This window comes from Anabrus simplex, chromosome 3 (genome assembly GCF_040414725.1).
Source record: "Anabrus simplex isolate iqAnaSimp1 chromosome 3, ASM4041472v1, whole genome shotgun sequence".
In the NCBI taxonomy this organism is placed as follows: Eukaryota; Metazoa; Arthropoda; class Insecta; order Orthoptera; family Tettigoniidae; genus Anabrus; species Anabrus simplex.
In genome coordinates this window covers 24,504,877-24,523,207 of record NC_090267.1, presented here as the reverse complement: position 1 = coordinate 24,523,207, position 18,331 = coordinate 24,504,877, and the positions used below count along the sequence as shown (strand labels likewise).

Genomic DNA, 18,331 nt, shown 5'->3' with positions numbered 1-18,331 from the left:
AATGGCAATGATATTTCGGAACGTGAACAGCTTTATGTCCATGCCTCCTGGCTATTTAATCCACCACATAAACTGGGTAATAGGCCTTGTTTTGTTTGACAAGATGCACGAGAATCCCCCCTCCCTTATGTCACTGTGAACTGGGATAGTTTGCTCCTTCAACCACTCAATCAACTTATTCTTGCTAGCCCTCATTGTTGGTGCTTTGTCAAGAATGACAGAGTGAACGGACAAAGATCGCGGAAAGAACTGACCACAATACAACATTCAACTGCTAGCACGTGGTTTCAGTAAAACAACTGATCGACAACATTGGTAACCGGAAGTAGTTCTAACATGCTCTGATGCTCTGTCGGAGCAATCGTCTGCCTATGATTGGCTGTTTATTAATTCACTTAGCCTCCGTCCAAAGGCAGCGCTCAAATGTCAAGTCGAAACTCATAAGAACTGAACTATTGCATCCGGGAGATAGTAGGTTCGAATCCCACTATCGGCAGCCCTGAAAATGGTTTTCCGTGGTTTCCCATTTTCACACCAGGCAAATGCTGGGGCTGTACCTTAATTAAGGCCACGGCCGCTTCCTTCCAACTCCTAGGCCTTTCCTATCCTATCATCGCCATAAGACCTATCTGTGTCGGTGCGACGTAAAGCCCCTAGCAAAAAAAAAAACCTGAACTATAGGTTGTAAGGATCATCATGTAAACTGATTTCATTTTTAGTTAGTCTCTCAGCCATGCATTGTTTCTCAGTGTTCTTCCTGTCTAGTCACTCTCCTAGGTATTAAAAGGTTTTGCACATTTGAATACCACCCTACGTTGTTCTTATCATGGTCAGGTTATCTTTGTGGTGGTCTTCGACCTTGTCTTTTCAGTTCAGACTTTGTTCCATTTTGCCTGCTTGTTTGCAGTGCTTTTTTTCGTTTCTTGTGTCTGTCTTGGTAATATTTCTGGGTCAGTTGTTTGGGACCTTCAGCTCTTCACATTGTCTAGATGTTGGGAACCACATTGCGTGACTTGTTAGATATATATATATATATATAATGATGCCCCTTCCGATAAAGGTTTTCCCTCAGAGTTAAAAAAATGAGTGTAATTAACTGGTGCATTAGATGATACAGTTGGTTCAATCCTGGCTCAGTCCGATCGTATTTGAAGGTGCTCAAATACGTCAGCCTCGTGTCGTAGATTTACTGGCACATAAAAGAACTTGCACTGGATTAAATTCCAGCTCCACGGTGTCTCAAAAACTGTAAAAATACTTATTGGGATGTAAAGCAAATAACATTATTTGAGAACACAGTTGAGATCTCTTTTGTTGAATATATTTACACTAGCAGCAGTACATATGTTAAGATGAGTTTAAGATGAGAAAAAACTTTGGAACCTGTTGTATAATGTGCCAAATTCCTTGCCATTAGTGTAAAATAAGCAGTGATACACAAACTTGCAGTTGATACATAATCACGTACCCGTCATGGCAACCAAAGGAAAATATTGTTAAACAAAATGTAACCTATAACTATATCAAACACATCAACATTAACTTCCCTATATACCAATAAATAAGACATACTAGGAAAAAAAGCAAGTTTTCAATCTAGTGAACCAACCTAGCCATTGCCTTCTAGAAATCATATTTGGAGGAGTGTTATATTGATGTTCTTCATGATCTTATTTGTTTATTCTTATTTTGGATTAATGTGCCTGAATATCATCATTAGCTGTTCTCATTGTAACATCAGCTGTTTTAAAAATACATTTTTTATTTGTTTAATTCTGGTATTGCTAGGTATTCCAAAGCTCACCAGAGCTCCGGAAGAACCTTGATCCTAACCTCAGCTATGGAGAGAGCCATCATCATAATACTGCTCTCCATTATGCAGCCAAGCATGGCATGAAGCATCTTTTACGGTAAGGCTATAGTACAGTATGTTGTTCATTTATGAAACTAAGGCCTTTAATCAAACTATTCTTCCTCTCACACTAATAAATATTTAATGTTCAAATACAGTAATACCTTGTTAAGACATTTCTGCACAGGACAGGGAAAGAGAATGTGTAAAATGAGAAAACATACTGCTGAATACCCAGTCAAAAGCTGTCCGACAGAGATATGGAACCACAGTTTTTTGACACGTGTGCATATTCTATGTCATGTATGCAGTGGTAGTTATTGGTTTAAGAGGAAGTACAACTGGACAACGTACAGCAGAAACTGTGTCAACTATTTGTGAAGATGAGAGGAGAGTATTAAAAGGAGTGAAAGGCCTTGGACTACCAAGCGACCGCTGCTCAGCCCTAAGGCCTGCAGATTATGAGGTGTAATGTGGTCAGCATATGGATCCTCTTCGCTTCTAGACCAGGGCCACCATCTCAGCGTCAGATAGCTCCTCCTCAATTGTAACCACGTAGGCTGAGTAGGCCTCAAACCAGCCCTCAGAACCAGGTAAAAATCCCTGACCTGGCAGGAATCAAACTCAGGGCCTCTGGGTAAGAGGCAGACACACTACCCCTACATCACGGGGCCAGCCGGAGTATTGAAACGTGTGGGAAATGCGAGGGAACAAATATGAATACATTTGCACTGGGGCCCATAAAAGTATCAGTACATTAATTCTAAAACAAATGTGTAGTGTTGAACTGTTAGTTGAAGCCTTATGTTCCAGTGGGTTATTAAACACTGTTTTGTGGTCACACTCTTCTACTATGAATTACTCAGCGGTTACACTCGCCCATGTACGAGAGAACGACTTTGGCTTCCATCTCGAATGTGACAATACTTCGGCAATAGCCAGCGTTTGTTCTGACCCACTCAAGTTCACGTCAAATCTGCATTTTTAAGATGGGGATTCCTGTCCACTTACTCAAGTATTTTAATTTTGTCATTATTAGTGTTACGGAGTTATCTGTGGTAGTTAGAGGTGAAAGAAGGTGCGGGCGGGAATAGGTCTCAACTTATGAAATTAAAGTTAATTTAAAACTTTAACAAAGGTTATATTTTCTTTTCAAAATCAACAGATAACAACAACAGAGTAACAGGTACCAAGTAGCAGGAAAACAAGTTAAGAAATTACAATTGTTACAAGAGTTGGGCTTCGAGTCCCAAGATTAATTTCTGAGCTCTCAGCTCACCACCACAATAGCTAAAGGGCAGAAAACCCCTAAGTACAAGGAGCACTTGCTCCTAATTACAACGTTAAGAAAAAAAAAGAGCAGAGCCGTTCTCAATTTGACAAGCCTCTCAAAAGGCTACAACAAACATAATTTCTATCTGCCCTTAAGGCACACCAAGAAACAGGGGTATTTGATACCCAACCTACAGGGCCTTTACATGAGGAAAATCAAACATCAGGTTAAGTTACTGGCCCATAATACAAAATAGAATGGAGGCGAAGCTTGCACACCTAATACACTTTTGAAAACTACTTGGCACTAGGCCGCTTACGCAAGGGCTAATCCCATACTAAGGAGGTGACACGATAAGAAAACTTTATTACATTACGAAGAGAAGAAAAACGGTTATGAAAACGTAGTCGCCTCAAAACAATATGAGTGGGAGCTTGAGAGGGTTAGGCACTCTCTATCCCAATTTATAGTTAAAGAGACAAAATTTTACCAAGTGTCTATTACATTTTAAAGATAAGTTACATGAGAAAAGTTTCGAACCTGCCCCAAGGGTTAAACTGCTGAGCTAGCAAGAAATAAAGTTATTAAACGGCCATTACCTTGTGGATGAACTGCTGCCCGAAGAGGCGCTACCCGCCCCCTGCTACATAATCACACACTAAGCAAGATGTCGATGAAGTGGCCCCGAGACAAGAAAATCAGCAGTTTAAATACCCTCGTGGAACATTCGAGACCTTTCAAGAATGAGTACCCACAACCCCCTCAACTTTATTGGATAGCTTAAAGCAACATATCCATATCGGAGAAGACATACGTTATTGGTCAAAAATTAATTAGAGAAATTCGGGATTGGCTAAATTCAAAACAAGCGGGTAGAAATGATTAATGTTGCCAACCCACAAACCACAGAACAAAATTTAGTAAAGACAAAACTTATGAATACAAAATTTCTTAAAAAAAAACCCAGTTCCTTCACTTCGCACTAGGGTGCACAATTATAGTTCTTAAGTACTGCCATCTAGAAGAGAATGTCCACACTTCTTGCTACAGAGCAAACAAATACAAATCGAAATAGACATAGTTCAGAACACTTCAAAATCTACAGTAGAGACATCTTCCGAGAAACCTTTGATGTAATACAGATTTTAAGGTTCAGAGTTTCTCCTGTAGAGAGGTTTCAACTGGCGCAATATTTGAATTCGCGGCATGGAGGTGTACCGCCTGGTACAATTAGTAACTGATTTCATGACTTTTTCTATATCCATAACTAGGCTATCACATGAAAAAATACATGCATCATGCTACTGAACTTCTCACAGTTATATTCCTAATCTGTAGGTGGACTGTCACATGACAAATAATTCTTATCCTTCACTGTACAACATAACATAGAATAAATTTCCAAGTTCTGATTGAAATGCAAAATACAAGTACAAACAACCTCACTAGGTTATTCAGCAATCTCAGGGCAAACCAGCAATCAAAACTGAATTTTCCTGAGACTAGCAGCTTGCTCCTCGGAGGTGCAATTTATTTTGTGGAAGTTTGGGAATTCAAGATCTTTTCTCGTTATCACGTGATTTTCCCCGACCTGCCTCCTGTGATGAGGGTTTTTATCTGTATTCGAAATCACATTCAAAACACTGGATGACAAAGAACATCCATCATACTAAGCGGTAATAACAAAAATTTGTGACACGATAAGAGTTTTTGTATAAATTTAACAGAATGGAAATCAAGACTTGGAATTTATGAAGAGTTAGGCAAGGAAATGTTTTAATGAGAAGTGTACTACCATGAAGTTTCACTGTATTTGTTCATTGCATTGTCCTGAGAAGTTGCTTTTCTAGTCTTTGACATCCAATTTAACAGTATTCTGTTGGAAGAGATTTCGTAGTGAAGCAAATACAGTACATTGCATTTTAGAGAATAATCTTAATTTTAACATTGATGCTTTCACGGCCCGCACGTATAGACATGATATGGGCTTATGCCGTGTCAAGAAAACAATGTAAAACTCTTTGTGTTCCACAGAGAACTTTGCTAAGCATCTTCAGAAGAAAATCTTGACTGTTCATGAGGAAGTCTAAAGAATCATAATTTTGTTGATGTGCTTTAACATTTTAGGTGAAGTAAACTTACATTCATTGGTCATATTCTTTACAGGCTGGAGTAGTACTTTTATAGTGATGCTTTTTATGTCTCCTTGAATGCAATCACTGTGGACTCTATTAGAACTGTTGTATTTGTTAAAATAATTATCTGCTCTAGTATGTACAGAAAATCTTAAGACAAAGGGATTTAATAAGTGTCCTTTGAATTTGTTTGCATAGCACATTTCTCAACGATCTTGGAGGCAACCCAAATAAAAAGAATGGCTGCAATGAGACAGCTCTGCACAGTGCATGTCAGCTTAGTCATCAGAAGTCATTTTCTGCTCAAGAAAGGCGGGCAGCATGTGTGATGCTCCTGCTTCAGTGGCGCGGTGTGGCTCTCAATTCAGGTGGGGGCCGTGAGCGTGTCGACCTTCAGGCTCAGGATCATGTAAGTATGTCATGTCTGGTTATTTTCTTACCTTGGTTACCTATTAGTTCAAAAACATACGGGGCAAGTGGCCACACGGTTTGGGCCACGTTATCAGCTTGCGTTCATGTTGCCCGCCCTGAAGATGATTTTCCATGGTTTCCCCATTTACACACCAAGCAAATGCTGGGGCTGTACCTTGATTAAGGGTATGGTCGCTTCCTTCCTGCTCCTAGTCCTTTCCTATCCTATCATCGCCCAAACCTCTCTGTCGGTGCAATGTAAAACAATTAGGAAAAGAACCTTTTCTAAAATTAGAATAATAATTATGTGTACACTATGGTATAAAATCATCAGAACATTGAAGAATGTTTTGAATTTCTCAATCTATGAATTTTGCATTTAAAAAAATACCAAGTATAGACAATAGAAAAGCCTACAACCTGTTTTCCAGTTATTGACCTGGTCAGGGATGTAATGAATGAAGCATATATAGGCTGTTAGTACGATGGGATTGCCACTTCCAAAATGATTTATTAATGAGTGATAAATGCTATGAAATGATAATGGAGAGTGTTGCTGGAATGAAAGATGACAGGGAAAACCGGAGTACCCGGAGAAAAACCTGTCCCGCCTCCGCTTTGTCCAGCACAAATCTCACTTGGAGTGATCGGGATTTGAACCACGGTATCCAGCGGTGAGAGGCCGACGCGCTGCCGTCTGAGCCACGGAGGCTCACTATAGACAATAGAATGAGCTTTAAATGACTGTGGATCATAGGACATCTAAAGGTGTTAAAATCTATGTTGTGTGGTATAATAAGTGACAAAGTGCGTTATTTTATATAAATCTTACACTCTCGCTTAATAAATTAAATTAGATATTTTTGTGCTTTGCTTTTTCAGAAGGGAAACACAGCTCTGCACTGTGCTGCTACGTCAGGGTTGAAGCGCTGTGTGGAACTGTTGTTAGCACATGGCTCTCCTCTTTTTGTTGAAAATTTTGACAAATTGACTCCCTGTGATCTGGCAATGCGAAGCAACCACCACGACATTGCCCAACTCCTTGAGTCCAGAATGGTCTTTGTAAGTATACAGTACATTTGAGAGTACTATTAGATTCAGTTGCCTACATACAATTACTCAACTAGTATCTTTTGCATTTATTAGTTACAAAGAATTACTAAAATTAATTTTTGACTTTTTAACACTTTGCCTGTAGCAGTGAATATTGATGGTTTGATTTTACATTGCATCAGTCCACCGATGACCCAGTGTTTTATTTATTATTTACTATCTGTTCGGGTTACTTGTGACTGAATGAATTTGAGTTTGATTAGGCCATACTACGAACTCGAAAGCAAAGCAGGTGCAATTCGAGGGCATTATTGTCGAGGAGGCATTTTGTTCATTTCATCTTCATTAGCTCCTCAGCTAAAGTTGATATGAGAAAGGGTATCCAACTGTTAAAACAGTGTTACATCAATTCATCCCTGACACAGTCGGCATCAATACATAAAAAAATTAAATTAAAATCATCATTTACTACACGCTAGTTGCAGTTGGATTACCGTACTAAAACGCTTTGTCTGCTGCGTCTTTGGATTGCCAGAATGTGATGACTCCATATCTGAAAAAGGACGTGGTTGTACATCTATATATATATATATATATAAATAAAATAAGAGTTTTGTCTGTACATTGCTCAGAATTTGAAAAGAATGGTATTTCTGTATCGGTCATGTCCACAGTAACAAAGAAATACACTTTTACTTTTCCGTAATTTCTGTCTGTCTGTCTGTATGTATGTATGTATGTATGTATGTATGTATATACACGCATCACTAGAAAACGGCTAAAGAGAGTTTTATGAAAATCAGTATTCAAAGTCGGGGAATGAAATGAAATGTTGTATGGCTTTTAGTGCCGGGATATCCCAGGGCGGGTTCGGTTCGCCAGGTGCAGCTCTTTCTATTTGACTCCAATAGGCGACGTGCGAGTCGTGGTGAGGATGAAATGATGATGAAGACAACACATACACCCAGCCCGCGTGCCGTAGGAATTAACCAATTAAGGTTAAAATCCCCGACCCGGCCGGGAATCGAACCCGGGGCCCGGTGAACCGAAGGCCAGTACGCTGGCCATTCAGCCAACGAGTCGGACAGTCGGGGAATAAGTCGCTACAATCCGAGCTATAAATAATTTTATTCACGCTGATAGAAGTGGTAGTTTAGGGGAAGGCCTAAAAAAATTTGATTTTCAAATATTTGTTATTAGTGGTCCTATCTTAATAAAAATTGGTATGCAAAGTCAATAAGTCGCTACAATCTAGGCTATAAATAATTTTATTCACGCCGAGTGAAATTGTAGTTTAGGGAAAGGCCTAAAACTTAATTCCTAAATATTTATGTCATTAGTGGTCCTATCTCGTTGAAAACTGGTATACACAGTCGGAGAATGAGCCACTACAATCTAAGCTATAAATCATTTTATTTTGCATCCGGGAGATAGTAGGTTCGAATCCCACTATCGGCAGCCCTGAAGATGGTTTTCCGTGGTTTCCCATTTTCACACCAGGCAAATGCTGGGGCTGTACCTTAATTAAGGCCACGGCCGCTTCCTTCCAACTGCTAGGCCTTTCCTATCCCATCGTCGCCATAAGACCTATCTGTATCGGAGAAAAAAAAAATCATTTTAATCACGCTGAATGAAATGGTAGTTTAGGGGAAGGCCTAAAATTTAATTATTAAATATTTACGTCATTAGTGGTCCCATCTCATTGAAAACTGGTATACACAGTCGGAGAATGAGCCACTACAATCTAGGCTGTAAATCAAAAAAGCTTTCGATCGTTATCTGAGTATATACAGAGCCGAACACATTATCAGTCAAGAATAATAAGAAAAATATATTGTTGATAAAGTGCCAATCAAATTTGTTCCGTTTTCGTAGCAATGCGTGGTTATTTGTGCGCTGGGAGTAAATGATGAATCAATATTAAGTGATTGTATTCCTTAACTACGCATATTGAGTAGATATTGTAAGGGTAAGTTACTTCTTGAAATCTCCACATTCACTCCAACAAAATACGAAGTTATGACAGTATTTCAAAGTCCTATCTATCCTGATCTTAGATCCATATAATTAGTAGCACGGACTAGAGGGTAAGAGTACTACATAACAAAAGTTACAGAGAATACAATTTCCGATCATTTATGTTTTATTCAGTTTTGCCGTACTGACTATGATGAGTAGTATTCCAGAGTCGGAAGAAAACTGAATGAGAAGGCCTAAAATCAAGTTAACAAATGACATAGATTCCACCTGATCGATACTTTCCTTTTTTATTATTTAGCCTTAGGCTAAATTTTTTGTCATTTCACTACAACACAAGGTCGAGGACGGCAGAGATAGATACAAACCCGTAAACATCGGAACAAGAACAAATTGGACAGGGGTCGCACACCAAACATTCCAACTTAACAATTTCTGAATAGAAAATTGTATAAACGAACAATTGGATAGGGGTCGTACTCAAAACTATCCAACTTAACGAAACCAGAATAATTCGACCAACAATAAACATAATCTTCTCTACCAGACAATAACGAGATACAAACAGGAAAGGTCTAGCAAAAGAAGGAACATTATACAACCAAGATAAGTTTGCAAGAGCATCATGCTAAAAACCGTCGAATAAATAACCAGTGCAAGTGACATAGAATGAAACCAAAGACTTTTTAATTTAAAAATAGTTTTTTTAAAATTAGTATAAGTTCTTAATCTTTAACTAACAACTACCCCCCCCCCCCCCCTAACATTTCACATAATTCCCCCCCCCCTCTCCCACCACCTAATTGTTCCTTACTAACATTTTAAATCTCAACTATGGAATTGTTTTATGCTATTTTTTACCTAAGCATTATGCAAAACAGCTGATGATGATTGCTAAGCAATCGAAACATGTACTGTAAGTTTTAATGACAAAAAATTTAGCCGAAGGCTAAATAATAAAAAAAGGAAAGTATCGATCAGGTGGAACCTATGTCATTTGTTAACTCGATTACAATATCGACACAGAATGAAGTGGATAGTATGTAATAAGGCCTAAAATATCGAAAGCGTATAACATTGATCAACAATAAATTTACATTGACCATCGTTTGTTGTGATGTTATTTGTCTCGTATGCTGCCTCTCAGCTCCGATAGATGGGATTACTGCTGTGTACAGAGTATAATAGCCTGACTGAATATTGGCGGGAAATAGCCGGGGAGTTAGAAAACTTTCTTCTTTAGCATGCCATTCCTCTGGTTCATACTTTTTCTGATACAGCTGGTATGTAACACACTGGTTCTTCATAGTATTTCAGTTATTCAGTCCCTATTCTGACGTGCTGTTTTGAATGAGCAGTGTGCATACAGGCAGAGGTTGACTTAGTAGTAGTAGTAGTAGTAGTAGTAGTAGTAGTAGTAGTAGTAGTAGTAGTAGTAGTAAGGTCTAGAATAACAATTTAGGTCTATTCCCAATTATAGCACCACAATTCACTAAATAACTCAAAATTCAACCCTGAAAAGAGCCTTTTCTTAAGAAAAGCTTCTTCCTCTTCACCTTTGTTAAATTCTGCATTCATTTTATTCCAAATTAATCAGTAGAGGGGGTTTCTCCTCTGGCTTGCAGGAAAAATTTGACTCCATGTCAGATAGATTTTTTCCGCTGACATTGTAGTGAATTGATATTTTCAGACTCATCGGGTACTTGTAGGAAACAGATTAGTAAAAAGGCATAGTTTTTACCCTGGGAGTCTCCACTATTCGACCCTCTTTCCGCCAAAAAACGACAAAGAGTGTTCACGAATCACGGCTGTCTGCGTCTTGGTCATTCCAGCTGTGGAACTTTGGACTGTTAGATCGGCAGTATAGTCCTGTTCATTAAAAGTGAGAAAATGTGTGGTGTTTCATTTGATCAAGTATTTCACATGAAAGCATTGCTTTTAATCGCGCCATTCCTACTGACGTCATTGTAATATATGTTCATTTCAGTTGGGAAAACCACTAAGACAGTCTTTCTGAGGATGTAAAAAGGCAGGTGGAGAGTGAGTGTCTACCATTATAATGAAAACTCCCCAACCTGATTCTGACTGATGGTATGCAAGCGGGTCTACCATTACAGTGAAAATTCCCTCTGTCTTCATATGAGAATAGATGTTTGGCGACTTTCCAGTCGTGTTTCTAGGGTAACATTAAGAGCTATGCAATTTAATACAATCTTGCTCACAACGTATACATTAGAATTTCGTACACAATGTAGAATTCCGGAGCGAAGCGCGGGTACATTAGCTAGTGTGAAATAATATTATCCCACGAGAACACTCAGCCATTCACCATTGTCAAAGTCATCAATCACTACTGATCTGCATTTAGGGCAGTTGCCCAGGTGGCAGATTCCCTACTGTTGTTTTTCTAGCCTTTTCTTAAATGATTGCAAAGAAATTGGAAATTTATTGAACATCTCCTTTGGCAAGTTATTCCAATCCCTAACTCCCCTTCCTATAAACAAATATTTGCCCCAATTTGTCCTCTTGAATTCCAACTTTATCTTCATATTGTGATCTTTCCTACTTTTAAAGTCACCATCCAAACTTATTCGTCTACTGATGTCCTTCCACGCCATCTCTCCACTGACAGCTCGGAATGTACCACTTATTACATGTAATAAATATAATTTTTTATCCGTATTGATAATATTTGATTAGAATAATAACAGTAAGTTATTTATTAAATTGACCACATAATCAATACAATAAGTCTTGTCTTGGATGATTTACATAGATCTATTAACTAAAAATGGTACATGTTTCGCCTAGTATGAAGGCATCATCAGCCATTGTCTTAACATTGGAATAAAAATAAGCACCTGATTAACATATAATAAGATGAAATTGATTTTAAAAAGTCTTGAGGAGACTTAAACTAACATTAAAAATAACAATGTTGGTTTAAATTTTAAAATTTTTTTTTACAATGTGATGAATTACAATGGTGAAAGTATTAAAATTATTGACATTAAAAGGCTGCTATTACAAGTAAAATGGACAAAGCAACAGACTGAACGACAAGTAGTAAGATTGCTATAAAATTAAGTTGACTGATTGGTGGTTACAATTAAACTCTGACGAGAATGACGATCAGTCGTATTTATTCAAAAAGTAATATTGAGAAAAAAAATGTTGAAGATTGGTCAAGAGATCACTATATTCGTTTCTAGGAGACAAAAGACAAAAGTCATTGGCATATGGTAGAGATGTAGAACACATTGATGAGAAGATAAAAAGTTGTAGATCAAAGGTTGAAGAACAGTGTTAAAATTGGACCTCTATGGACCATCTCAATTTGAAGCAATGTTAAAATGTTTTCAAGAATATGAGTTTATTGACAGTTGAATCTGTAAAAGGAAACCAAAAACTTGGTATTAATTGTGTGAAAAGATTTTATAAAAAGTTTAGCGGAGATCGTGTATACTTACCATTTGACGATGGTGAAGGTAGCTTGTACGTTACGAATTAAATGTATTGACAACTGTAGACTTCTTACTACAAATGTTGTAGCTGTAGGTTTGTGCTGGAGGGAGAACTGTTTGCGGAGGCGTGACTATTGGCTTGTTCATAGTACTTGGAGGGGAGTTGCTATTGGTGGGAGAGGAGGAGGAGGAGAGTGTATTACTGCGCGTATTGTATCGATGAGAAGCCATTAGAGGGAGCGATATTAGAGTGGGTGTGGCTATGGGTTTATTGGTTGCATTTGAATTAGAGGTACTAGCTGTGAGGGGAAGGGAGGGGAGTGTATTAGCTGTATAGGTGGTGGGAATGCCTATTAATTTGAGATTGAAAATTTTTAAGAATACATTGGTGAGGGGAATTGAATCTTGTAATAGAATTAAAATCTGTTCATATAAGGGGCTTTTTTAAAATCAGTAATGTCATTTAGGTTCTTATCTTTATTAAAATGTTGGTCGAGGAAAATGAATAAATTTTCGTATTCTGTCATAAGTTTGCTTTTATAGACTCTTTTGAGAATATGAAGGCCTTGTTCTATTGTAGTGAATTTATGACCTGTGTCCCTCATGTGGTTGGCCATTGCGGAGAATTTATTGTGTCTTTGAGCATTGTAATGTTCGGCGTATCCGGTGGAGAAGCTGCAGCCAGTTTGGCCAACATAAGAAAAATTACATGTAGAGCATTTCAATCTCTATATTCCTGATCCAGAGTAACTATTGTCTGTGATGTTAATAGAGTTATGATTAAAGAAAAAATTGCGATTAGTGTTTTTTGTTGTGTAGGCTATTTTTACATCGTGCCTCATTAATGGATTGGTTATCGGATAAATCTTATGGTTAGCGAACGTGAATTTAGCGTATTTTGGTTTGACGGGTTTCAATGGAGTTAAATTTATAGCTAGTTTTAATTTGGTTTTGTTGATGATTTTGTCAATTATATCTGTGTTAAATCCGTTGAATTTAGCTATTTCCTTAATGAACAGTAATTCTTTCTATAAATTAGTAGAGGACATCGGAATTTCCAATGCTCTATATATTGGACTGTGTTAAGTGGCTTTTTTATGTGAGTTGGGATGTAATGAATCATTTTTTATGGTTGTTGGAGAAAAGGTGGGTTTTCTGTATATTTGAAAGTCGAACTTGTTTGATACTCGTGTTATTTTAATGTCTAGGAATTCAAAGTGCTATTGATCTCATCTTCTTTAGTGAATTTAATGTTATTATCCAAATTGTTAAGAAATGATAGTATGTTATCGCTGTTGCTGATGTGTTTATCTATGATTGCTATCGTACCATCGACATACCGATACCAAAGACAGAGTCCATTGATGTTATTAATGATCTTACTGTGTTCGAGATTATCTAAGTATATATTGGCTAATATACCAGATAACTGGTCTCCCACTGCCAAACCTTCCTGTTTGTAAATTTTCTTATTGAAGGTGAAGTAGTTCTTGTCTAAAACGAAACTAAGTAATTTTAACCATCATCAATTTCGATTTTACTCAATGTGCTATGTTTCAACAGATTGTTTTTTATGATGTTAATAGTATTATTGATAGGGATGTTTGTGTACATTTTGGTGATGTCGAAAGAACATAAAATGTGGTTTGGTTGCAGACTGAATTTATTTAGGGAATTGCAAAGTGCAATCGAGTTCTTTATGGGGTTGGAGTTGTGAAATTTGAAGTGTTTTTTCAGTAATTTGTGTAAGAATTGAGAAGTTTTATAGGTAGAACTATTCATACTATTAATTGTGGGTCGAATGGGGACCTCCTTTATGAATTTTGGGCAATGATCTGACTGTTGTTTTTAATGTTAATTTTAGTTTAAGTCTCTTCAAGACTTTAAAAAATCAATTTCATCTTATTATATGCTAATCAAGTGCTTATTTTGTATTCTGAGGTTAAGAGAATGGCTGATGATGCCTTCATACTAGGTGAAACATGTACCCTTTTTAGTTAATAGATCAATGTAAATCATCCAAGACAAGGCTTATTGTATTGATTAGGTGGTCAGTTAAATAAATAACTTACTGTTATTATTCTAATCACATACCACTTAGTCGAGCAGCTTGTCTCCTTTCTCCCAAGTCTTCCCAGCCCAAACTTTGCAACATTTTTGTAACGCTACTCTTTTGTCGGAAATCACCCAGAACAAATCGAGCTGCTTTTCCAGTTCTTGAATCAAGTAATCCTGGTAAGGGTCCCATACACTGGAACCATACTCTAGTTGGGGTCTCACCAGAGACAAATAAGCTCTCTCCTTTACATCCTTACTACAACCCCGAAATACTCTCATAACCATGTGCAGAGATCTGTACCTTTTATTTACAATAATATTTATGTGATTACCCCAATGAAGATCTTTGCTTATATTAATACCTAGGTATTTACGATGATCCCCAAAGGGAACTTTCACCCCATCAACGCAGTAATTAAAACTGAGAGGACTTTTCCTATTTGTGAAACTCACAACCTGACTTTTATCCCTGTTGATCATCATACCATTGCCTACCGTCCATCTCACAACATTGAGGTCATTTTGCAGTTGCTCACTATCTTGTAACTTATTTATTACTCTGTACAGAATAACATCATCTGCGAAAAGCATTATCTCTGATTCCACTTCTTTACACATATCATTGATATATATAAGAAAACATAAAGGTCCAATAACACTGCCTTGAGGAATTCCCCTCTTAATTTTTACAGGGACAGATAAAGCTTCACCTACTCTAATTTTCTGAGTTCTATTTTCTAGAAACAGAGCCACCCATTCAGTCACTCTTTTGTCAAGTCTAATTGCACTCATTTTTGCCATTAGTCTCCCAAGATCTACCCTATCAAATGCCTTAGACAGGTCAATCACGATACAGTCCAATTGACCTCCTGAATCCAGGCTATCTGCTATATCTTGCTGGAATCCTACATGTTGGGCTTCAGTGGAATAACCTTTCCTAAACCCAAACTGCCTTTTATCAAACCAGTTATTAATTTAGCAAACATGTCTTATATAATCAGAAAGAATGCTTTCCCAAAGCTTACATACCATTGCATGTCAAACTGACTGGCCTATAATTTTCAGCTTTATGTCTATCACCCTTTCCTTTATATAAACAGGCTACTATAGCAACTCTCCATTCATTTGGTAAAGTTCCTTCATGCAAACAATAATTAAACAAGTACTTCAGATATGGTATTATATCCCAACCCATTGTCTGGTATATCCCCCAAAACCTTTTCAATTCCAGCTGCTTTTCAACTTTTGTATCTTACTGTAAATGTGATTGCTGTCATAGGTAAATTTTAATACTTCTTCAGTATTAGTCACCTCCTCTATCTGGACATTATCCTTGTAACCAACAATACTGCTGACTGAATACTTCCTTTTGAAGATCCTCGCATACACACTCCCCTTGTTCATTACTGATTCCTGGAATGTCCTTCTTGGAACCTGTTTCTGCCTTAAAGTACCTATACATACTCTTCCATTTTTCACTAAAATTAGTATGGCTACCAATTATGCTTGCCATCATGTTATCCTTAGCTGACTTCTTTGCTAGAATCAATTTCGTAGTAAGTTCCTTCAATTTCTCTTTACTTCCACAGCCATTTCTATTTCTTTCCAACCTGCACCTCCTTCTTAGTCTCTTCACTTCCCTGTTATAATATAGTGGATCTCTACCATTCCTTATCACCTTTAAAGGTACAAACCTGTTTTCACATTCCTCAACAATTGCTTTAAACCCATCCCAGAGTCTGTTTAGATTTTTATTTACCGTTTTCCACTGATCATAGTTACTTACTAAAAACTCTCTCATGCCTGTTTTATCAGCCATATGGTACTGCCTAACAGTCCTAATTTTAATCTCTTCCTTTCTTTCACATTTATTTTTAATTACCATAAAACAGCTTTGTGATCACTAATGCCATCTATTACTTCGGTTTCTCTATAGAGCTCATCCGGTTTTACCAGCACCACATCCAGAATATTCTTCCCTCTAGTTGGTTCCATCACTTTCTGAATCAGGTGCCCTTCCCATATTAATTTATTTGCCATATGTTGGTCATGCTTCCTGTCGTTCACATTACCTTCCCAATTGACATTTGGTAAATTGAGATCACCCGCTACAATCACGTTCCTTTCCTTATCGTTTCCCACATAGCTGATTATCTTATCAAATAATTCTGAATCAGCATCTGCGCTACCCTTTCCTGGTCTGTACACTCCAAAGACATCAAGTTGCCTATTATCTTTAGAAATTAGCCTTACCCCTAGAATTTCATGCTTGTCATCTTTAACGTTTTTGTAGGTACAAATTCTTCTTTCACGAGAATGAATACTCCCCCTCCTACCATTCCTATCCTATCTCTACGATACACCCTCAAGTTCCGTAGAAAATTTCTGCATCCATTATGTCATTTCTCAGCCATGATTCAACTCCTATTACAATATCTGGTAAGTATATATCTGTTCCTTTCTTTACAATACTTCTACAGTTGAGCACTATCAGTTTTGTCATCCCTACTTGATTTCCAGTTCCCTGTTCCTTTAACACTGCTCCCTAGGCCACCCTGTTTCCCTGAATGTACCTCCCTTTAATCCCTCTAAACAAATTTCCTGACTTATATGTACCACTGCAGTTTAAGTGAAGGCCATCTGAGTGCAGATCCCTATCTCCTACCCACCCATTAGGATCTAGAAATTTCATTTCCAGTTTCCCACATACCCACTCCATAGTCTCATTTAAATCCCCTATCACCTTCCAGTCAGTATCCCTCCTACACAGTATTCCTCTGATAACAATCTCCGCTTCCTTAAACTTGACTACTCCAGTAAATAAAAGTATGAAAACTAATATTTGCTTACCTAAAAGCACGAGATCATAACAAATAACTTAAATGAAAAGCCAGCATGGCATAACAGAGTAAATAAACTGACCAGAGCTTAATATGTCAGCAAGAATACCTACAACAAAAAGGGCCTGTCAATAGCAATAAAATTAAAACATTACAAAACACTCGCTCAACCAGAAATAACATATGCAAGAGAAACCATCTTCAAAACAACTAACACTGCACAAATAAACAAAATACTCAAGATAGAGAGAAGAATCATTAGAACGTGCATCAACAAATCATACCATAAAGATGGACTCTGGAGAGTAGCTTCTAATGAAACAGTCTACAAAGAAATAGAACCAGTAATGAGTACAATAAGGAAGAAACGCATTTCAGTTTTTGGACATCTAATCAGGACACCAGAGAACAGTATCATCAGGAGAATAATAGAAAAATTATGGAATAGTAAGTGCAACATTAAGTGGATTACAGAAATCAAGGAAGATATGAACTACAAATTACAGTGGATGACCTAAGAAACAAAACAGACAAAATCAAGAAACTCGCAGACAAACAAACCAGACTGCAAATCAGAATCAACAAACAGACAATGGGAAGGGTGATTTCCGATGAAGAAAGAAGGATAAGATCAAAGAGAATGAAGTACTGGGCTGACAGGAAACTGAAAAATTCTTTGTATAAAGTTGGCTAGAGTGGTCCAATGAAGGCCATAAAATGTAAATAATAAAAAAAGCACAAGATGCCAAACAATGTGCTGTGTGTATTCACCAACAGTCTGCTGTCTGAAGGCAGAAACATTGTAGGCAGCATTCACCATAAGCATGTAATATGATTCCTGAGAAGAAAAGAAAAAAGTATTTAACACATTGGAGATGGCCATATTTGAATGTGCTATCCTCCAGAAATCGCAGGATTTTTTATGGTTTGTGAAAATTTTTCAATGCTAGGGTAAGTCATGATTATAACAACTTTTGGAATGCATAGCAAGATCACACTTTCTTCTACACAAAAATGAGTTTTAATTATCATAATAGTGCAGCAATTTTAAAATATAAATTTATGAAAATAACATGTTTTACAAACGAAAAAAATCTGACGCAGCTATGGATGCCAGTTCGGTTAATATTTCGAAATTTGACTTTGTGGGCACATCTACTGAAGCACACTAATGCAGATTCTAACCTAATTAGTCAATTGACACCGGTATTCTTGTTTACAACAAGGAATTTGCATTCCCACTGTTGTTTGATTGACGACGGTGTTGC

At 37.4% G+C, this 18,331-nt stretch overlaps 1 protein-coding gene across 3 annotated transcripts in view; it reads left to right on the top strand.

The window, feature by feature from the left end:
* The window catches only part of LOC136865936 (uncharacterized), a 360,192-nt gene that overhangs the window by 72,283 nt on the left and 269,578 nt on the right, over nt 1–18,331 (top strand). For all 3 annotated transcript variants that reach the window (XM_067142491.2, XM_067142489.2, XM_067142490.2), the window contains exons 3-5: nt 1,789–1,910; nt 5,459–5,669; nt 6,554–6,733. In XM_067142491.2, coding sequence (XP_066998592.2) covers nt 1,789–1,910; nt 5,459–5,669; nt 6,554–6,733 — 513 coding nt within the window. The remainder of the gene's footprint in view (nt 1–1,788; nt 1,911–5,458; nt 5,670–6,553; nt 6,734–18,331) is intronic.